The sequence below is a fragment of the Panthera onca genome, chromosome A2 (genome assembly GCF_046562875.1).
Source record: "Panthera onca isolate mPanOnc1 chromosome A2, mPanOnc1 haplotype 2, whole genome shotgun sequence".
In the NCBI taxonomy this organism is placed as follows: domain Eukaryota; kingdom Metazoa; phylum Chordata; class Mammalia; order Carnivora; family Felidae; genus Panthera; species Panthera onca.
The window spans coordinates 56,353,225-56,376,062 of NC_138340.1; the positions used below are offsets into that span (position 1 = coordinate 56,353,225).

The window sequence follows — 22,838 nt, forward strand, 5'->3', positions numbered from 1 at the left end:
GCAGGTGGCTCTCTGCTGAGCTTTGTTGGAATGTCTCCTGTGAAATGATGCACCTGCAAGCGGGAACATGTGTGACGTGGGCTTATTTTCCCCATGGACCGCAGTCCGTGCTCCTTCGACTGGCCCTAGCCAGCGAGGAGGAGCTTCTGCCCTTTGTTTAACAGGAACAGCCAGATCTTAGCATCCTGGCACCTCCTGGGGGCCGAGACCCCTCATCTGTTCTGCACGCCCTGTGCACCCACACTGACTCTTGCGTCCCTTCCAGGGACAGGGAGCTCTGTTTTTCAGGCACAACCATTCCATCTTGAGATACCTGTAGGTGTTTTGACAGTTTTTGTGAGCCACAATTTCTGTTTCCCCTGGTGCTGACGTTGCTGCCCTTGGGGGCCCTGACTCTACCTGCTCCCCAGCCCCGGGACAGCACCCCTGGGCACTCCTCACTGGCTGGGGCTCTCCACTGAGCACACTCTGGTCTCCCGCTCCCTCCCAGCATCACCATCTGAGACCTGACCAGTCTCATTGCTCGGGCAGGTGAGATAGTTTGGGCTGAGCTCATTTTGGTGGCTGAGAAAATGTCTTAGGGAAACAGAGCCTCCAGAACCTCATTGACAAGAACCTGTCCCTGGTGCTTTACTTGATGACTACCCAGCAGGGGGTTTCGGGTGGAGAAGCCCCTGGATGCCCCGGAGGCCTGGTATGAGAGGATTAAATCAGCACCGTTGAAAATATAGCACTTGCTCAAGGTCTGATAGAGCCTGTTTGGATATGTCATTCTCATTCTAAATCCATCCTCCTTTCTGAAAAATCATCTTGTCCAAAAGAGTTTCTAATTCTCACCCAGGAGACCACAGAAGCGTTTAAAGTGGGCAGGCGGCTTCGACTGGACCGTTTCTAAGGTTCCAGCTCTCTGCCTTCCGCCTGACCCAGGCCGTGTGGATTGTTCTCGCCCACAGGTACCTTTTACAGTTGGCCATTTACAGAAGGAAACCTCTGGGCTCCTTACTGCTGGCCCGAGTGCCGGCTGCCTCCACAGTGGCTTCCGGGCACCACGCGTCTGTCTGCGGCCCCTATGGCGGTGGGAAATGGAACAGCCCTTCTCTGCTGGTGGCGTCCCGATTCACAGTGCTCAGGGTGCCCTCTCCTCTCACGGGGAGAGGGAAACTCCTTGGAGATTTTTTAAGTTTTTTTTTTTTTTAAGTTTATTTATTTTGAGAGACAGAGCACAAGCAGGGGAGGGGCTGAGAGAGGGAGAGACAGAATCCCAAGCAGACTCTGTACCATCAGCACAGAGCCCGATGCGGGGCTTGAACTCACGAACTATGAGACCATGACCTGAGCCGAGATCAAGAGTCGGACACTTAACCGACCGTGCCACCGAGGCGCCCCTTTGGAGATTCTTAAAAAGGGCAGTAGATGCCAACTGGACTCATTAAACCACTCGCCATGATGTGAGGGGAGGGAACAGGGCGGCCATTCACGCATTCACCTGCTTCTTCGTTCAGAAACATTTTACCCCTTGCCTTGTGGGAAACCCAGGAACAGAGAGCTGTTTATTTTTTGTTTATAGCTGTCGTATTCCCAAAACACCTTTGCTCATTCCTTCCATGGTTTCTCATATCTCCATTTTGCAGGTGGGTAGCTCGAGGCCCAGAGTGAGTAGGATTTGCCTTAGTGGCACACAGCAGGGAGGGGCGGGTGGGCTCTAGGACTCCTGTCCAGAGTCAGGTCTGTGTGTCCACACCCAGCACCCGTGCTGCCTGCGGGGTCCCTGCGGAATGAGAACCAGGCCTAGCCAAGGGGCCCCCAGCAGACGTGAAGCAATGCTCCTACCTCAGTTTCCCTGAGCCGTAGTGAGTAGCACTGCCCATTGAGGTGTTGGCTTCTGCTTTTCAGGTGTCTGCTATTATTAGGAACTCTGAACTCTGGCTCTGAACTCCAACAGATGCCCATAGTCCTTCCTGGTTCCCTCTTGCCTTCCGCTGGTGTTCCTCCTGGTGGCCCTGCCTCCTGCCCTGCCACTTTCCACCCTCCGCAGTGCCTCCCACGGTCCAGGCTTGCTCTGCCATATCCCCACCCTTCCCGTGCTTCCCCAGGAACCAGGCCTGTTGAGCCACCAGCATCCCTTCGCCCCGTTGCTTCACGAATAGTGTCCCCTCAGCCTGGCACAGCCTTCCTCCTATGGGAACACATTATTCATGGAGCACTGCCCCCTGAACACGTTTGCCCCACGTCTGCTGGGCACCAGTGCTACAGGGGCAAGCACCGGGATTTACCCAGGGGCCCCAGGGCCTCATTGCTAAGTAAGCTGGGAGCCGGAGGGGTAACAAGCATTATTTAGGCCAAGCAAGGGGTAACAGTCATGGAGGAACCACCTGTGCAAAAGCCCTGAGGTGGTCAGCGTGAGGCACTCTCATCTGTCCCTCTGAGTTCGAGATGAGGACAGTGGCCATCCTACCAAACCCTGCCCTTTCCTACCCCAACATCCTTCCTGGGCTGACTATAGTTGAGGACCTGGAGTCTGTATCCTGCTCTGTCACTGCTTATAGCTGCATGACCTGGGGCAGTGGCTTCCCCTCATGATGCCTCAGTTCCCTTCTCTGTGAAATGGGAGAGAGGCTGTGAGAGTAGTAGGCTTTGGGAAAGTCTAGATGAGTATGTATAACGTACCCCAAATGGTACTGTGCTCCATAATCAATGTGCACTGCTATTTTCTATCATTATGATCATTACCACCCATTTTGTTCGAAGCCGATAAGACTTTTGGAGGCAATGCGGGCCAGTGGATAGGGTCACAGACTTTGCCATTAAATTTGGGAGTCAAGTGTCAGCTCCTCCACTCGCCTGCTGTGTGACCTTGGGGGAGTCACTCAACCTCTCTGAGCTGCACTTCCCTCCTCCATAGCATGGGGAGGATGATTCTAAGAGAGCCTCCCAATATGCGCTGCACACATTGGCATATGCACAGATTGGGTACCTGAAACCTCTCTCCTTGGTTAGGCCAGGGGAGTGCAGTAGACAGGGATGGAAGGGAGAGAGTGGGGGCACGGGGGACACTGTGGACGTGCTCTTACACACCTCTGGACAATTCGGTTCACTCCAACGAGCATGTGTTCCTTTTGCAATTAAAACAAAGAAGCCCCAGAGAGCGGAAAAGTTAAATGAAGTCAAGGCACCGCCTGTCTCCTGGGACATCACGAGGTTTAAATGAGTCAGTACGTGTATAATGATTGGAATGGGGCCTGGTTTGTGGTACAAGCTGAGTGAATGTTAGTTGTCATAATAAGAGTAATAATAATAATATAAAATAAAATAAAAAGCAATAATTATTATCATTGGAACTATTACTTTTCAAGCAGTTCTACAGCATGATATCATGAACATCAGTCATGTAACTTCAGGAGAAGCCGGGGTCCCCTTTTGTACTGGGAGTGTGGGGTGCTGAGAATCACATTCTAGGGAGGAAGGTGAGAAGCCCTAAGGTGGTTCTGGGCAGGGTGCCAGACGCGCCCCCCCCCCCCCCCCGCCTTTACCCCTGGGCAGCCCCCTCTCTCTGGTCTAGCGCTGCCAGCTCTGGGGGCCCCTGAGCACAGGGGTGGGGAGGGCAGGTGTGTCCCTTCAGTCTTAAGACTGGGATGCCCTTGAAAGTCTGAGAAGGCTTGAGGGGCAGGGAGGGGACGTCTGGGCAGAAACCGAGTCTGGGCCAAGCAAGTGTGACTGACATCAGCCCTCGTCCAGCCCTGACAGGTTAGAAGGCATGGGAAAGAGGTCCCTGAGATGGCCCAAGGGATGGGGGTTGTGGACTCCCAGCAACTGGCCCAGGGAGAAGCAGGAAGATTTGGTTTTATTTTTAAAATGATGAAGACGTTAAAAGAGTCCTGTAAGCATTTCACAGAATGGGTCTCTGTAGATGTCATTTACATAACAAGTGTCTAAATCATCAGTAATGGGGAGGAAACTGCAGATAAGGACGGAGCAGAGACGTTCTGGCAGCAGAGGCTTTGAGTAGCTATTTCAAGTCTGTGACAACGCCCTGTGGGTTTGGGGTTCTTGAAAGATGGCGAGAAAGGAGTGGGAAAACAGCCTCGGGTGTGGCTGGGGATTGGGGCTGATCCATGCCTTGTGGGCCTAGAGCGTAGAACTTATATATTTTTGGGTGGCACTTTTTAAGAAAAAGAACCCAGAATTACGTGTCAGATCTAAGAAAGGGTCACACAAGTGAGGGCCCTGCGGCTTCAGCCTCCGTGGCTCCTGAGGAAACCTGCCTCTGGTGATGCGTCAAACCCGGGGTTGTAGTAGGAAGACCTTTGTCCGCAGGTCTGCTGTGCCTCAGTAGCCCGTGTGACCTTGACCCGGCCACCTGTCCCTCCGCTGATCCCAGGAGATGATGCATTTGAAGGCCCTGTTCATGCATAAGAAAGAGAGGGCAGCAACACCGAGGATTTCCTCCTTGGGGAGAGATCAACAGCACGAGGCTTTTTAAAGCCTCCAAATAGGCTGCTGTACCATATTTAAATGCTGTTTTGATTCATGCACCCATTAAGCTACTTTATAGCTGACTGATGCCTTATTTTTATTCTTGTTTCAAAGCTAATTGCGTATCATACAGAGATGCCAACAATGTGGTAAAGCCTCCTATTCGGCCAGAGCAGACCTTCCTCTGTTGACTCTAGGTCCTCCCAGCCCCCTGCCATGACCCGCACTATTGTGGCCTGAACTGTGAGCATGTTGTGTGCATGCACGCTCTTAGGGGTTCTCTTTCTGGAGTCCTCTTCCCTCTATAGTTTATGCTGAACACACTGACATGCACGAACATCAGTGCTCAAGCTCGTGTGTTGCTTTGCTGGCTTTGGTCCCAGCTCCCTGTAGTCCACTCCCATCCAAGTCAAAACAGCATCAGGTCCGGTTTTGCCCAGCAACTCACGTTGTGTCATCAGGAGTTACCTTCGCCCTCTGCTTTCCATGTTGGCCTCACTGTCTAGTCAGTTTGTTGCGGGTGGTAGCCCCAACAGCTCCCCGAGGGAATAGAGGTTCTCGTTCACAAAAGTTCTGTGGCAAGTCCTGGCATGGGTTTGCTGGGCCTAGGTCACACGTCCAGCCTTCGATCCGTTACTAAAACAAAAGGCATGAAATCCACTGATTGGCCAGATCTAGGTTATGTGCTCACCTTTTGATTCTGTAGAGAGTTAACATCCCCCAAATTATATAGACTAGGAAAAACTGATGGGGCAAGGTCTTCAAAGGAAAAAAGATGTATTATTGGTATAAGATGAGGAAGTAAAGGGCAGGCAGGAAACATAGTCACAGATGTCTACGGTCCCATCCGGGACAGTGGAGCATCCTAGGATCTGAAGGGATAAGTGCACCCCACAACTGGTGGAAAACCCAACTCAAAACCCCTAAGAACTGCACGTAACACCAGGTGTCATGGAGCCTGGACTTAAGAACCAAATGGAGACAAGAAGAATTGGAAACAAGCACAGGCTTTCCTGCTGGGGCTGCTGGCCTTGGGGGCTTGGGGATGGATATGGCACAGGTGCCCAGAGGCTGTATCAGTAGGGAACCTGGACACTGATGGCAAACAGCATGAGGATGAGAACCTCTGGAGGGATTCTCCTCGGAGTTTGTTAGAAATAAGGCATCTTTTTTTTTTTTGAGAGAGAGAGAGAGAGAGAGAGAGAGAGATTGAGTGTGAGCAGGAGAAGGGCAGAGGGAGAGGGAGAGAGAAAAATCTTAAACATGGAGCCTGACATAGGGCTTGATCTCACAATTGGGAGATTATGACCTGAGCCGAAATCGAGGGCTGGACGCTAACCGACTGACCCACCCAGGCGCCCCAGAAACATAGCATCTTGAGCCCCACTCCAGACCTCCTCCATCAGAATTTGAATTTTAATCAGGTGCCCAGTTGATTTATGTGCACTGCTAAAGACTCATCTCTCATCTCTTAGCCCTCACATTCAGGGGTGGTGGGACCTATGTTAGGTCTTTAATTCAGACTTTCTGGAAGACAGTGTGGTCGTGTGTATGAGGGAGCCTTAAAAATATTCATGCTTTTTGATGGAGCTGCTATTTCTACTTCTGAGACTGTTGCTTAGCAAAGTCATAAGAGGCAGGGACAAAGAATATTATGCACAAAGATGTCAATTGCAGTATTATTTATACTCAGAAACTACTATGTATTCACAAATAGGAAAGGGCAAAGTCAAGTATGACACATTGAACATTGACTGCTGTGTTACCATTTGAAATGTTGCTTTAAAAACAATTTTTTGGGGAATAAGCAGGGAATATAGTGATAAACCAGAGAGACGCAGTGCCTGGCCTCGTGGAGCTGACATTCTACTGGGCAAGACAGACAGTAAGCAAGTGGACAAATGAGACAATTTCAGACCGTGACCAGTACAACAAAGAAAGAATGGGGTTATGTGGTAGAGAATCCTGGGTGGGTTGGGGAGGACTGTTCAGATGTGGCAAATAGGGAAAGCTTGTCCTAGGAGCTGTCATTTAAAGTGAAATCCAAAAGATGAGAGGGATCCAGAGAAACAAACAGGTAGGAAAAGATCATCCAGGCAGAAGGAATGGGAATTAGCAGGATGCTGGAGGTGGGGAGATTGGCTGTTTGGGAGATGTGTGGCTGGAGCAGGGTGAGCCAGGAGGAAGCTGGATGCTGAGGAAGCTGGAGAAACGAGCAGTCCCAGACTCCTCCGGGCTTGTAGGCTGTGGGTAGAGTATGTCTTTTGTTCTTAAAGTGTTATTAACAGCGGATGGAGAAGGAAAATGATATCAGTAAGAAGACAGAATAGGAGGTCCTAGCGTATCTCCCCCCACAGAAACACTGACTTGCCAATCACCTACATACAAAATACCTTTGTGAGAGCTCTGGAGTTCAGTTGAAGGTATCAGCACCCCAGTGGACCACAAAATCCAGCATCAGTCACACTGAAAAGGGTAAAAGGAGCAGTTGCACTTTGCATGCATCATCCCTCCCCCGACCAACAAAACTCAGAGCCAAGAGAGATCCCCGCAGTCCATGACTTCTCCCTCAGGAGAAAGAACAAGAGAAGGTCCAGCTTCCTGACCTTTGGGGGCAATGCCCCAAAGCCCTGCTTACCTTGGCACATTAGAGCACTGAGGAAATTGGTATGGCTTGGATCATCGGAGAGCAGCTGAGAACAAAGTAAAGGGCAGACGCTTATAGCAACTAGCATGTATATCCCCAAACCACAGCCCCCCACAGATGGGGCTCCACACATCCCCACACATGGCATGCAGATCTCAGCATCTAGGAAGGATCTCGGCAATAGCCTTGATTCTGCAGGATTGGGAGAAGGTGCACAACTCTGAAACTGTTTCCTCAGGAGGGATGGAGAGAAGTGGAACTTTTACCCATTGTCCTGGCATATTGATGCATTACCCTATGGAAAGGGGTTGGTTAACTCTTGGCACTCAACATGGCTGCGTAGGGTAGGGAGAGGGCACAAAATCCTAAGGCATGCTTTACAGAGGGGAGGGGAGGAAGTGGAACTTGCACCCAGTGCCCTGGCATATTAGGGCAATGCCCTAGGGGAAAGCAATGGGTAACTCTCAGCACCTGGCATGGCTCTGTGGGATTTAGAGAAGGCACACAATCCTAAGATTACCTCCCCAGAATGTAGCGGAAGTGGAGTGGTCCATAGAAAAGGTTTGAGAGATATCCAGAATCTTTAGGCAGGCTGTCTGATGAAGGTCTTTTCTTCCCAAATCCTGTCCATAAATACTGGAAGAGGTGACTACTTCTTTATATATGCAGACACCACCACAGGCTATAAAGATCATGAAGAATCAGGGAAACATAACATCACCAAAGGAACAAAACAAGACTCCATTAACTGACCCCAAAGAAATGGAGATCTATGAATTGCCTTACAAAGAATTATAAATTGTCATTTTAAAAATCTCATTGAACTATGAGAGAGCACAGATAGACAACAAAAGGTAGAAAAACAATCTATGATCAAAATGAGAAGTTCAACAAAGAGAAACCATAAAAAAGAACCAAAACAAATTCTGGACCTAAAGCACACAATGCCTGAATTGAAAAAGTCAGTACAGTAGCAGACTTGATCAAGTAGAAGCAAGAATCAGTGAACCTGAGGAGAGGATATTTGAAACTGTCTACTCAGAGGAGCAAAAAGAAAGAGGAATAAGAAAGAGTTAAGAAAGCCTACAGGATTTATGGGGCACCATCAAGAAAACCAATATAAAATAATGGGTGTTCCAGAAGAAGAAGAGAAGGAGAAGGTGGCAGAAAGCTTATTTAAAGAAGTAATAGCTGAAAACTCCCCAAATCTAGGAAGAGAGATGGACATCCAGATTCATGAAGCCCAAAAGATACAAAATAGGTTGAATCTAAGAAGGTCTACAGTGAAGCACATGAGAACTGTCAAAAGTCAAAAAGTTTGAAAACAGCAAGAGAAAAGCAACTCATATACAACAGAACTCCATTAGGATTATCAGCAGAATTGTTAGCAGAAACCTTGGAGGCTAGCAGAGAGTGGAATGATATATTCAAAATGCTGAAGGAAAAAAATCTACCAACCAAGAATACTCTACCTGGCAAAATTCCTCTTTAAAAATGAAGCAGAGGAGCACCTGGGTGGCTCAGTTGGTTAAGCATCTGACTCTTGGTTTTGGCTCAGGTCATGATCTCATAATTTGTGAGTTTTAGCCCCACATTTGGGTCTGCACTGACAAAGTGGAGCCTGCTTGGGATTCTCTCTCTCCCTCTCTCTTTGCCCCCTACCCGGCATCAAAATAAAAAATAAACTTAAAAAAAATAAAAATGAAGGAGAGATCAAAACTTTCCCAGACAAACAAAAATCAAGGGAGTTTGTTATCACTAGACCTTTTTTTTTTTTAATGTTTATTTGTTTTTGAGAGAGAGAGAGAGAGAGAGAGAGAGAGAGAGAGAGGAAGTGGAGGAGCAGAGAGAGATGGAAACACAGAATCTGAAGCAGGCTCCAGGCTCCGAGCTGTCAGCACAGAGCCTGATGCAGGGCTCGAACTCACAAACCACGAGATTATGACCTGAGCCAAAGTTGGATGCTAAACCTACTGAGCCACCCAGGCACCCCTCACTAGACCAAGGGGAGTTTGTCAAGTTGAAATGAAAGGACACTAAACAGCAACACAAACGTATATGAAAGTATAAGTCTTACTGGTAAGGGTGAATATAAAGACAAATAAAGAACAATGCAATACTGTAATGATTATACACAAATCACTCTTAATCCAAGTATAAAAGTTAAAAAACAAAAGTATTAAGGATAACTAAAACTATAAAAATTTGTTAAGGGTGCACAATATAAAATATGCAAATTGTGACATCAATAACATAAAATGTGTGGGGGGGGAGTAAAAGTGTAGAGTTTTTGTATGTGGTGGAAATCAAGTTGTTATCAGCTTAAAATGGACTGTTAAAACTATAAGATGTTGTGTATAAGCCTCATGTAACCACAAAGGAAGTATTTAAAGAAGATACACACGAAAAAGAAAGTAATCAAAGCATATAATATCAAAAAAAATCATCACATCATAAGGGAAGACAGCAAAAGAATAAGAGGGGAATAAAATAACTACAAAAGAAACAGAAAATGATGAATAAATGCCAATAGTAAGTCCTTACCTATCAATAACTAAGTGTAAATAGTTTAAACTCACCCATCAAAAGCCATAGAAAGACTGAATGGATAAAACAACAGGCTGCAACTATATATTGAGTACATGAGACTTTAGCTTCAAAGACACACAAGGGCTGAAAATGATGGGCTAGATAAAAGATACTCCTTGCAAATGGTGACCAAAAGAGAGTAGGGGTGGTTATACTATATGAGATAAAATAGACTTTAAGTCAAGAACTATAAGAGATAGAGAAGATCATTATGTAATGATAACAGGTTTAGTTCAACAGGAAGATATAACAATTATAAATATGTATGCACTGAACATCAGAGTTCCTAAACATATAAAGCAAACATTGACAGTTCTGAAGGAGACTTCAGTAGGAGGAGACTTCAATGCCCAACTTTCAATAGTGGACAGAAAATCCAAATGGAAAATCAATAAGGAAATTGCATATTTGAACAACTCTATAAACAAAATGTACCTAAAAGACATATAGAGCACCCAACAGTTGCAGAATACACACTCTTCTCAAGCACACACAGAACATTCTCATAGATAAAACACATAACAGGTCACAAAACAAGTCTTAACAAATTTAACAAGATGAAAATCATCCCAGGTATCTTTTCTGTCTACAGTGGAATGAAGCTAGAAATCAGTGACAGAAGAAAATGGGAAAATTCACAGATACATGGAAATTGAACAACATATCCTTGAACAGTCGTTGGAAAGAAAAAACTAAAAGGGAAATTAGAAAATATTTCAAGACACATGAAAATGAAAATACAGTATACCAAAACCTTGCAAAAACAATATTAACAGGTACTGAGAAACACCTCCGTAAAAAAGAAAAATCTCAAATAAATAATCTAGCTTTATACCTCAAGGTTCTAGAAAAAGAACAGACACAGCCCAGAGTTAGCAGAAGGAAAGAAATAATGAAGATCAGAGCAGAAATAAATCACATAGAAAATAGAAAAATAGTAGAAAAAAAATAAATGAAACTAAGTTTGGTGGTTTGAAAAGAGAAACAAAATTGACAAACCCTTAGCAAGACTAAGACAAAAAAGAGAGGACATAAAGAAAATTGTAAATGAAAGAGAAGACATCACAACAGATGCCACAGAAATAAAAAAGAAAAGAAACGACTATGAACAATTTTATGCCAATAAATTGGACAACCTGCAAGAATAGGACAAATCCCTAGAAACATACAACCTACCAAGGCAGAATTTGGAAGAAAGAGAAAGTTTGAACACACTAACAATAAATAAGAATATTGAATCAGTAACCAAACACCTCCCAACAAGGGAAAGTGAGACCAGGTGTCTTCACAGGTGAAGTCTACCATTCAAAGAATTAATAGCAATCCTCAAATGCTTCCAAAACCTACAGGAAGAAGCACGATACTTCTGAACTCATTTTATGAAGCCAACATTACCCTGACAGGAAAGCCAGATAAAATATTAGAAATAGAGTGACCATATGATTCAGCAGCGCCACCTCTTGGTACATACCCAAAGGAATCAAAATAATCTCAAGGAGATACCTGCACCCCCATGTTCACTGAAGCATTGTTCACAGTAGCCAAGACATGGAAGCAACCTAAATGCGTATCGACTCATGATGAACAAAGAAAATGTGGTATATAGTCTCAATGGGATATCAGTACGCCTTTAAAAAGAAGGAAATCCTGCCATTTGCAACAACACGGATGAACCTGGAGGACATTATGCTAAGTGAGATAAGTCAGATACAGAAGGACAAACACTACATAATACCACTTAGATGGGGAAGCTAAAATAGTCAGATATAAAAGAGAGTAGAATGGTGGTTTCCAGGGGCTGGAGAAAGGGGGAAATGGGGAGGTGATGGTCAAAGGGCACAGAGTTTCAGTTGGACAAGATGAGTAAGTCCTAGAGATTTACATGGCACAGTACCTATCATTAATATTGCCATTTTATATATGTAAAACTTTGCGGAGGGGGTAGATTTTTAGGTTAAGCATTCATATCAGAAAAAAATAACAGTTTTAAAAAAATTTTTTTAATGTTTATTTTTTGAGAGAGAGAGAGAGACACACACAGACACACAGAGTGCAAGCTGGGGAGGGGCAGAGAGAGGAAGACACAGAAACCAAAGCAGGCTCCAGGCTCTGAGCTGTCAGCACAGAGCCTGACGTGGGGCTTGAACTCATGGGACACGAGATCATGACCTGAGCTGAAGTTGGATGCTTAACTGAATGAGCCACCCAGGCGCCCCAAGAAAAAAATAATAATAAATAAAGAGGGTGGAAGAAACTTTTGGAGGTGATGGATGTGTTTATGGTGTAGACAGTCATGACGGTTTTACAGATGTCACTTATCTCATACGTCATCAGGTTGTATACAGTAAATATGTACACCTTTGTGTAGGTCAGTTACACCTCAGTAGAGAGGTTAAAGAAAAAAGTCGACGGAGGGGACTCTGATTCGGTCCAGGTTGCTAAAAGCCTCAGGAATAGGGTCACTGGGGCACATTTCTAATCCACATTAAGTGAGCAAAGCTGGCATAGAACAGTACAAACTGTCTTTTGACTGTATAAAAAGATTAAAAAAAAAAAGCCTGGAGATAAACCTGCAAAAATGTTATAGTCATTACCTCCTGGTGGTGGGATTGCAGATGATTTATACTTGTTTTTCTTAAGCTTTTCTGTATTTCTTCCACACGAGAAAACACAATAGAGGTGATTTCAGAATCTGAATTTGTATCCAGTCGCAGTGATTAGTCGCAGACACCAGAATCCACTCTTTCTGGTTTGAGCAGAGTGGAATTTATTCCTGGGTGTTCGGATTGAGATTCCAGAACTACCAGGGGAATAAACTTTGATGCGCCATGGCCAGGGACAGCATAGCCTGGACAATCAGCTAACCCTGCCTGAGACTGTTGCCACAGAAACACCACTGTCTGTGATGCTCAGGCCCAAACACTGGAGCCAGCTGCTGTGGGAGAACCAGACCTTTCTGTTCCCTGCCAGCCGGGGCGTCCCATCTGTCCACCGCTCTGTGTTGCTCACTTCCACCTTCTATACCTTGGGCAGGCATCTATCTAGAGCAGCTGAGACCACCCACAGAAACCTAGCTGCAAGGGTGTCTGGGAAATGTAGATTTCAGTTTTTTCCAGAGACCAACTACCACAGGGCATGGAAGGAGGGGATTGGCACCCTTGTTTAATGACTCAGTCCGCAAGGTCCACCACAGAATCAAAACAAGAGTGACCAGAATGGTTCCTTACACCCTTGACTTTCTGAAAGGCACATGAAGGCTTAATCATCCATTGTGTTGTCATAAGGACAACGGGAGGCTTTCTTAGTCCAGAGAGCACTGGCCACCAGCGTCCCTTGCCCTAGCCTCCTCAGTACACACTGGCCTGACTTCTAACTGCCAGCACCTCCTTGCTGCTGGAGACCCCTTGGCCACTTGGGCGGTAGGCCGAAGTGTGGAGATGGCGTTCCCGGGGCACTTCAGCCAGTACCCCAGCTGCCTTGCCTCTTGGCTGGGAGAGCTCTGCACACGGCTTCCTGGTGGCCCGGTTCCTGTTTTCCACAGTAGTGGGCTCCTGCACGGTGTGGATGGCTTGATAGCCTTGATTTGCTGCCTTCCCTTCCTTTTCTCACTTCCCTTCCCCCCTCGCCTTCACCTCCCAAATAAACAACTTGTGCCACAATCCTTGTCTCCAGGCATGTCTGGGGCCACTCAAAGTAACGCGTCCGTGGCCTACGCGTGCACACATGTGAAGCCTCATGCTGGCTCCGGGTGTTGGTTGAACACGTGTGAGGCTGCATTTGTGACCTTGCATCTGTTCGTGCCAGTTTGGAAAGGCGCCCTATTCCTGGTTCTCACCCCCTTCGGCAGGGAACCAGAGGGCTCCAGTATGCTCCCCGCCGCCTGCCACCTCACCCACGCTGACGCCACGGCCAAGCGTGCACGTGTAGGTGTCGCCCTCACCAGAGTTCTGCCCAGCCGTTCTCTGCCCTTTCTCCCCACAGCATTTATTACTCCTTCTGCCCTAAGACCGTGCTGCTATGCCTTGAGGTTCAAACATGAGCATGACCATCCTCGGTTTAAACAGGGACCGCTGTGTGCCGCTCGTAGCGTGTGAGGTGGCAGCCAGCTCCGTTACGGGCTCACGTAACAAACATCCCCCCACCCCCTGCAGCCCGCTGGATGCCAGGCCCCACGCTGGGCTCTGGCACTTGGGGACACATCATCTACTACAGAATCACCCTTCCCTCCTTCCCTCCTGTGCTGCAGGTCTGCCCGTGAGCGGCCACCCAGCAGCCTAGCGGCAGGGAGCCCGCGTTCTCAAGTGACGCCTCAGGCAGGTGGCAAGAGAAGCGGCTTTATCAATCAGATGCTGTGTGTCATACTCGAGCCTTGTCTCCTTACAGCACTCGTGGGGGTCGTTATCATCCCTGATCCACAGATGAGGAAACTGAGGCTCATAGAGGTTGAGTAACATTCTGAGGCCACTGGGCAGCAGTAAGTGGCAGTGCTGGGTCTGGGACCAGGAAGCTCTAAGGGTCTGTTCTTGTTTCCCTGGCATGTCCTGGCTTCCCAGACACGGGACATCCCAGAATGATGGGCTCCTGGCATTGACGCGTCACTGTAACTCAGCCACTAACCAGCAGCCTCTACATTGTCTTAGCACCAGAGACGCCACAGTGAACCTAACAAACCCCTTGTCTCCTTGGAGCACCCCCTTACTGAGGAATAGATACAGTAAACAAGATCACTTCAAATGGGGCAGAGCGAAGGCTACCCCGTGGGGTGATGCGAGGGAGAGGTGTTGAGGAGCATTTTCTACTGCTGTGTAACAAACGACCCCAACACTTAGCGGTTTACAGAGGCGACCTTTTCTTGTCTTGGTGCGCGTGGGTCAGGAGCCCGGGAGCAGGATAGCTGGGTGGTTCTGACTCACGGTCTCTGAGATCGCCAGCAAGGTGTCGGTTGGGGCTGCATCAGCCGGAGGGCTGGGAAATGTACCTGTAAGCTACCAACACATGGTTGGTGGCCGGGGCGTCAGGACCTTACCACGTGGGTCTCTCCAGGGCCGCTCACAGGACAGTTCAGCTGGCTTCCTGCAGGGTGAGGTCAAGGTGGACATTAAGAGTGAGATGCGCACATGCACGTGTGCTCGTGGGCGTGCACACACAGGCTCTGCTTGCTTGCTTTTCTGCCACAGCTCTGAGGAAATGGAAAACAAAAACAAAACAAGAACCTTCTATAGCTGCTCCTAAGGATGGCGCCTCCTGTGGCTCCAGGCCCCCGGAGGACGGCTTTGGAGCGTCTTCCAGCTAATGGAGGCCTCATCGGCTCCTTGCTGCATCCCCCGGGGTGAGGAAGCATCACACGCTTCTGTTGGCCCTTCTGGTCATCCATCACCTGCCACGGTGGGGGGCAGTGTGGCCTGTGTTGGCTTGCGCTGATGCCACTTGGAATTGCCAGGCAGGAGTCCGTGGCCCTTCTAGAATGAGGGTTCAGGCAACTAGAACACACGTGGCTGGGAGACACCTGCTTTTCACCTTACTTGCTACCGGCGAGGGCGCAGGGGTGGCTGGGTGTGGCCAGAGGAACCCACCTGTGACAGTGGGCCTGGATGTTTGAGGAACAGAGTGGGGGCTCTGGCCCTCTTTTGAAAATAACTCGTCACCTTGCCAAACAGTCTGTTCCTATTTTTCCATTTTAAAATTGTGGCTTCTACATACAGAGGACATACGAAGTGTCCATGTACATATGTAGGTGTGTGTGTGTGTGTGTGTGTGTGTGTGTGTGTGTGTGTGCAGGTCACAGATTCACTATGGTACAGACACCTTGCCTCACCACCTAAGTCCACAAGGGGGGGGGGCCAGCAGCCTGGCGACCACGTACTGTTCCCCCGACAGCAACGTCTCTCTGGGGGAGGACTGGTGGCCCGACTTTTGTGGCTTCATGGTTTAACTCCCAGGTGGGCACCTTGCAGCTGAGGCACCGAGTTTTGGCTGCTTTGCTTCATTCAGGTGGATTGTGACATGTGCCTTCTCTGGCTGCCTCGGCCACTCCCCCCCTGCTGGGGGTGGCCAGGGCTTGTGTGTTCTCCTGGGGGCTTAGCATCCCTTGTTTGGTGTGGATGGGCCACATTCACCCATTTTCCTGCCGAGACACAGGAGGCCTCTTCCAGCTCAGGGCTCAGGGAGCACATCACTCAGGCCAAATCGGTGCGGGATTATTTATTACCTCAGTACCCGGGGTTTGTTGTCTCACCACTTCGAAGAATGAAGAAGGAGACACAAAATGAGCAGTAGGCCAGTTGATTAGAGTAGAGGATCAGAAAGGAAGGGCAGTAGCAAAGGTCTCTTTGCAGAGAGGGGGCGTTCAAAAGTGAATGCCCGAGGCCTCTAGGTGAGGGTCTCTGTTTTAGAAGGTTCCAGTCAGCCCTCTCTTCCCTTCCCCCTTGTTCCTTCTCAGGTCCCACCCTTATTGACTTGATCACTCTAGGTGCTGGGTTGTCCATTCCCGATCGTCTCGACCCCCTTGTGTGTGGGGTGGTCTGTGGCCGTATCGATCCCTTGTGGGTCATACGTTTAATGGCCTGCTACTTAGTTTTAGCCAGGTCTTTTGTCACATTCCTGAGGGGGACCTGACGGGGAGGAGGTTGGTGCCTGGTACATGCTTAAGGGGAACCACACACCTGAAGGGGTTCGCTATGGTCAGACCCTCCCAGCATTGTTCCAAAATGCATGTTTTTCCCCACCCAGGGACCTCAGGTCCTAAACGTCCCCTCTCTGCCCACTGAATCCGGTCTTTTCCTACCACAAAGTCATGTGTTTCACTGGGGCCTGTACCTAGAAGCAGAACTTGTGGGTCCGAGGGTGTCCTGACCTTCCCGGGGGAACACTGTCCGTCCTATGAGGGAGCACTTCCGTGGGCCCCGTGAAGAGCCAGGGAGGCAGGGAGCAGTACTGAGGGAACCATGACTCAAAGACATCTGAGCAGTAGACTGGGACCTGCTGTGCAGGACGGCAGTCTGCTTGAGAGGCCCGAGCAGGTAGGGAGGCCTGGCCGAGTTCCCAGAGGGTGGTGAGAGTGACCCAACCCCCCCCCCCGCCCCGCCCCCCGCCGTGAGGGACCCAGCTGCGGAAAGGGACCGGTAGTCGGGGTGCGGACTACGCAGAGTGCCGCAGGCCGGAGGAAGAGTGTGTGTGGAGGCTCGGAGGCCGCAGACGGTGATGACCCTGGCCGCCCTGACATGGCACCTTGGACGGCATGGCTTGCATAACAGACGTGGACTCCCTCACCGTTTCTGGAGGCGGGAAACCCCTGATGGAGGTCTGGCAGGGTTGGTTTCTATTGAGGCCTCTCCTCCTGGCTTGCAGCGGGCTGCCTTCTCAGGGCCCCACCCTCAGGACCCCACTGAACTTTCAGCTCCTGCCCACAGGCCCATCTCCAAGTAGGGCCGCACTGGGGGAGGGGCGGTAGGGCTTCGGCATATGAATTTGGGGGACACAAACATTTGGTCTGCAGCAGGGGTGAGGGGGATATGAGGGGCCGGAACGTTCATGGGGCAAGAGGTGAGGCAGTGCTTGGGGTTTCCCCAAACCCTGCCCAAGCTGAGTGATTGGAAACAGTGGTCATCATGTGTATTTGCGCGGGGTTTCCCGCTTTGGGCGGGGCCCGTGGGGACAGCCGCTCTGTGCTGTGTGTGTGACATCAGCTGAGACTTTGCTTACCATGGCTGACAGCCGGAAGCTCAGCGGGGCTGAGGGCCGGGAGCCTTCCTCTTCCCCTGTGTGGTGGTGAGGGCTTCCTCTCGGCATCTTCTTTCTTCTATCTTTCTAACAGCAAGATAGCAGAAGTTGCCAGTCCTTTCAAAGGTTAGGCCTGAACCTGGCAAGGGGGTCATTTCTGCCATCACAGATGTCACAGAGTCCAGGTACAGCCACTGACCACTCATGTCACAGACCTTGCCCTTTTTCTTTTTTTTAAATAAAAATGGTGTCTATTTAAGGGGTATAGTGTGTTGTATTGTAACATGATCTCTATAGGCAGGCTAGTTAACGTGTTTGTCTCTTCACATAATTGTCTTTGTTTCTTATGGTGCAAGCACCTGAAATCTGTTCTTAGCACATTCCAGTACACCATATGGCCTTGTTAACGATGGTCACCATGCTGGACATTGGACCTCCAGACTTCCTCATCCCACGTAAACGGCAACCTTGCACCCTCTGACCGACCTCTGGCCGTTTCCCCCGCCTCCCAACCCCTGGTGAGCATATGGACCTGTCTTCCTTCAGCCATGCACTTGTAAACGCTGTAGAAACACTGTGTTTGCCGTCACCTCCCAGGTCACGCATCCTCTTGCCTTTGAAGCACAGGCTGGCCAGGTCTCTCCTCAAGCCAGTGCAGCCCCAGAGAGTGAGGTCACGGGGCTGGGGCACACCAGAGCTGTGGAAGTTGGAGCTGGCCGTCCCAGATGCCACTGTCTGGGGCTGGTGTCTTGGCGGGCAGTGCACAGGAACCCCACGACTGGAGTTGTAGGGGCGTGTGTGGGTTTTCCTGGAGTGAGGTCCGTGGCTGGGACCAGATTCTCTGATGGGTGTCTCCCCCAGAGAAGGGTGCCAAGGTCGTGACAATACATCTGATTTGAATCTATCTCTGTGACATGGGTGTGAGAGGCAGTGGTTGGCCTGGCCCCTCTGAGGCCACCTCAGCGAAGCCATGGTTTATCATGGGCCCAACTCCCCACCTGCCACTTGGCAGGAGTCCAGTGACGTGGGCACCCACATTCACTTAACCCTCGTGTGTTTGTTTCAGCTTCTTCTCATGGAAAACTTCAAACGTGTACCAAAGTAGGCAAAGCAGCGTAAGACCCTCCCACCCCTCATATCCCACTTCAACAATGGTCGGCTCACAGCTAATCTTATCCCCCCTCCTTATCCCTGTCATATTGTATATTTTCCAAGTTTTTTAAACGTTTAGTCATTTGTGAGAGACAGGGAGACACAACGCGAGCGGGCGAGGGGCAGAGATAGAGGGAGACTCAGAACCCGAAGCCAGCTCCAGGCTCTGAGCCGTCAGCACAGGGCCCGACGGGGGAGCTCGAACCCACGAACCCCAAGATCATGACCTGAGCTGATGTTGGACGCTTAGCTGACTCGGACCCACCCAGGCGCCCCTATTCTTCCCCATTTTTTAAAATAAAACCGCGCTATTTCTGAACGTGTTTGTGTCGTGAGCCTGTGGCAGCCTGGGTTTTCACACTTGGTTCCCCCCCCCTCCCCCCGCTGGTAGAGATTCTGGTACCCAGTTCCAAAACATACATGCCGGGGGGTGAGTTCCCACACCACCAGGCTGTTCTCAAGACACAGCCTCGTGTCCTACAGTTCCACCAGTTCTGATACCCTCTAACTGGAGATGGCCTCAGATGCCACAGGTGGAGGGCTCAGTCCTACAAGACTGCCCCCAGCTTGCACATGCCGGTCGCAAGCCTAACTTGTGAACCTGCGCTTCTGACTGACCGGCTGGAAATCAGAGGTTCCTGTGACTCCTCCCCCCCCCGGCCCCCAACCCTTGAGGTCAATCAGTTTGTTAGAGTGGCTCACAGAACTCAGGAAACCAGTTTACTCACCGGAGTACTGACTTACTCTCAAAGGATGTAACTCAGGAAGAGCCAAGTAGAAGAGATGCACAGGGCATGGCATGGGGAAGGGACTCAGAGCTTCCACGCCCTCTGGACACGCCACGCTCTCTGAATCTCCGCTGTACCTAGGAGCAGAACTTGTGGGTCCGAGGGTGCCCTGACCTTCCCGGGGAAACACTGTCTGTCCCAACCGGAAGCAATCTGAACCCCGTCCTTTCGAGTTTTTTACGGAGGCTTCATCACATAGACCCGACTGATCGAATCATTGGCTTTTGGTGATTGATTTCAGGGGGCGGGACCGTGAGTTCGCATCCTTAGGTGCTCTCCGAGAGTCACCGCATTGACACGATCCCGGGTGTGGTGGAACATTTCCTGCCCCCGTCGTGGCTCTGAAGTGATTTCAGGGGTGGAGGACATGCAACCAAATATGATAACAGAAGATGTTCCCGTTGCTCTTTTTTGCTCTGAAAATCCCAAGGGTTCGGGGTGCTGTGTGCGCCAGGAATTGTGGACAAAGACCAAATGGATAGGAGGAATACATTTTGGAATCTGAATGGCCAAATCTGCCCTTTGTATTAATCACGATCTTGCACCTGGGTAACCAGGACCTGGATCGGGAACTAAACGTGAGCAGCACCTGCAAGCCCCCAGGGCCCCCTTCTGTCACTCGCCCAAGTGACCTCCATCCTGACTGGATGGGGTCTGGTTTGCTCTCTGGCTGCCAAGGTGTGGCAGGAGAGCACCTCGATGCTGGCCGCTCATGCGACCGTGTGCGGACACAGCCTCCGGGAGCCTTGGTCCCTCTTGGGCACAGCGAGGGCCATGCTGGGCCTGCCAGGTTGCTGTGAAAATCATCAATAGCCTGTGTCAGGGCCCGGCTCTGGGCTTGGCACCTAGTAAAGGCTGAGAAAGGGGCGTCTGTCATCATCATCATCATTGACCTTTATTTCCGGTTTTGCACTGGCTGAGCCCGGAAGTGGCCAATGGCACTGGCCTGCGTTGTGTAGCTGCCGTGAGAGCTGGGGACAACGGGAGCCTTCCAGACAGCGGACAGTTGGTGTTTAAGATCCTGTAGGGCATCCTGGAGAAACTTTCCTGGGCTGGGCTGTCAATTAGCTTGAAAGACAACCGGGGTAAAATCTGTCATTGACACAGCAGACATAGGAAAGGGCACGGGGTGCTCTCCTAAGACCAGCGAGGGTGGCTCTGTGGGAGGAGCTGTCCCCTGGGCTTGAGTGCTCATGGGGCGATGCAGTTAGTCTGCACAATTACTGAAAAAGGCAATTTGCAGAAGAAAAAAAAAGTACAAAAACGACCTTGAATTAAGTGTGTTTTTATTTCTGTAGCTCGCTGGCAATAAAATCCAATTGGGGACGTCCAGGGATTAGCTTCCCAAATGTGCTTGCTCACAGCCCTTTGCTCCTTCAGACTCAGGAAGCCCAGCTGTGGCTTTAAGCCCTTAGCTGCATGCATTTTAATCCCCAAGCCCCTTTCCTTTGGTTTACAGAGCGGCAAGGCATCGCTGTCTTGTATTTGGCTGCCGGGTATTTCACAGTCTCCATTGAAAGTTCAAGTGTGTGCGATAGGATCTAATTGTCCAGTTTCTTGACATTCAGGCTTGTCTCCTTCGTAAAGTGGTGTAATTGATTTCTGGGTCCTTGAAAATAGAGCCGGCAGTGGGAGAGATGCTGGAAATACCAAGTAGAGGATGCAGTGAGGCCAGCTACACTATCCCCACTCACTCTTTCCTTCCGTTGCTGCCTCACAGGGCCCAGGGCACAGAGTTCTGGAACCCCCCTCTGGGGTTGCTGCCCAACTTCTGGGAGGACGTGGCTTTCAGGGTGGGATTCCAGGTCAGAAGACCAGCAATGTGACACCTTGGGGGCTGGGCCTGGGGACAGTCTGCTGAGACTGCAGAAGGGATCCCACGGGAGCTGGGGACCTCACATGTCCCCACAGCTCATGTGCTCCAGTGGATCTCCCATAGTGGAAGGTACTTGCATCCTAAGTTTGTGTTCTCTATTGTTGCAGGTCTGAAGGTGAGAGCTCCCGGAATGTCAGGTATGTGTGTCATCGGCCTCTGTTTGTGCGTCTGGGTCCTGGGAGTGGGTGGCTTCAATGAAACTTTGCGCTTTGGTGTCTCTGTGATGAGGTCACACCAGGTCAGAGCCCTGCTCCCTTGCTGCTCCTGGCCCTGGCCTGCCACCTGAGGACCGTGGCCCTGCCGTCTGCTAGCTTGGTGTCCTGGAGAGAGAGCACCGGTTTACTGTGCGGGCTTACTCGGTTCTAGAGTGACCTTCGTGGGGGGTCACTTGGCTTGGTGGTAGTTCCATCCCCTCAAGGGCAGCGGCGGTGTCCTAGGCTGTGACATATCTACGACCAGAAGCTTCTCAGCTCAGGCAGTCCCTGGGGCCAGATGGGGCAAATCTCTGGGCTGTTTGGTGGAGGGGCGGGCTCCTAGCAGCCTTGAATGATGCGGTGTCTCCGTGGCCCGTGGAGAACACGATGCCTGCAGTTGAGACCCCTGCCTCTCCTCACCCCCACCAGTGGAGGGGAGGGGGTCGGCATGGAGTTGGGTCACAGCTGGGGCTCCTGACTGGATGAAGGGAGGGGCAGCTAGGAACCAGAATCCCAGGGTGCTACTGCCTCAGCCCAGGGGGCTGGGGCCAGGCAGGTCTCAAGGCTTGAGTTGGGGGACCAGGACGGCCATGAGGGATGGGAGACAGCGGGCTGGTGATGAGGGTGGGGGAGAAGAGGAGGAGCATGGAGGCAATTTAAGGGCCACAGGGACGCCCAGCCGCACTGGCAGCAGATTTCAGATTTCTGAAATCGCTCCGTGACTGGGCACAACACAAATTGTGCATCCTGAGCCTGGAGCTGGGAGTTTCGGGCTTGGGTGGGGTCCTCTGGGCAGCCTACAGAGAGAGAAGTGCAGATGGGTGACAGGTAGGCTGCATCGTGGGGAGGCTCCAGGAATCAGCATGGCGAGGCCCTAGTGTGTACCTGCACACTCGGCTTGGGCACAACCCGGGACACGTGAGTGGTGGTCCCAAGCCAGGGAAGCAGAATATCGGGGGCACTGGGAGGGCTGGGTCTATAGACCCTGAGTCCGGCAGGGTCCCAGCGGGAAGCAGAGGCACACGCAGGGTGAGGGGATGGAGGAGTGTCATACAGGAGCTACGGATGGGGTGAGGGCCAGGTGGCCCCCGGGCCTGAGAGGGGAGAGGAGATGCCCTGAGAGACAGAGAATGGCCCAGGCCAGGAGATGCGGGAGGAGGGGCAGCTGGGCATTCTGGAGCCATGGCCCCTCTGAATATGTGCAGCCGTGAGGGCAAAGGGAAGGTGCGCTCCATGGACTGATGGGGAAAGGCCCCAGGTGCACCGTTTCCTGAGCAAAGCAAGGTGCGGGAGAGCGTGTATCTCACGTTATATTTGGGGTAAGAAAAGTTGCATGGAAGAATGTGGTTTCTTGCTTATAACGTTTGCATGCATAAGCAATGGCAGGAGACCCGAACAGC

At 50.4% G+C, this 22,838-nt stretch overlaps 1 protein-coding gene and 1 long non-coding RNA gene across 9 annotated transcripts in view; one reads left to right on the top strand and one right to left on the bottom strand.

Moving 5' to 3' along the window:
- IQSEC1 (IQ motif and Sec7 domain ArfGEF 1) overlaps positions 1-22,838 on the top strand; it is a 423,845-nt gene that overhangs the window by 113,523 nt on the left and 287,484 nt on the right. For all 6 annotated transcript variants that reach the window (XM_078442696.2, XM_078442702.2, XM_078442703.2 and 3 more), the window contains exon 2: positions 21,352-21,381. In XM_078442696.2, coding sequence (XP_078298822.2) covers positions 21,352-21,381 — 30 coding nt within the window. The remainder of the gene's footprint in view (positions 1-21,351; positions 21,382-22,838) is intronic.
- LOC132678901 (uncharacterized) lies at positions 3,823-13,142 on the bottom strand. Of its 3 annotated transcripts, XR_013554101.1 has the most exons (6): positions 12,304-13,142; positions 7,641-7,802; positions 7,112-7,166; positions 6,867-6,939; positions 4,942-5,109; positions 3,823-4,399 (listed from the first exon to the last, which is right to left on the bottom strand). It is a non-coding gene; the product is annotated as an uncharacterized LOC132678901 (long non-coding RNA). The 3 variants fall into 3 exon arrangements; XR_009609868.2 differs by lacking the exon at positions 7,641-7,802; XR_009609870.2 differs by lacking the exon at positions 7,641-7,802 and having other exon boundaries at positions 4,922-5,109.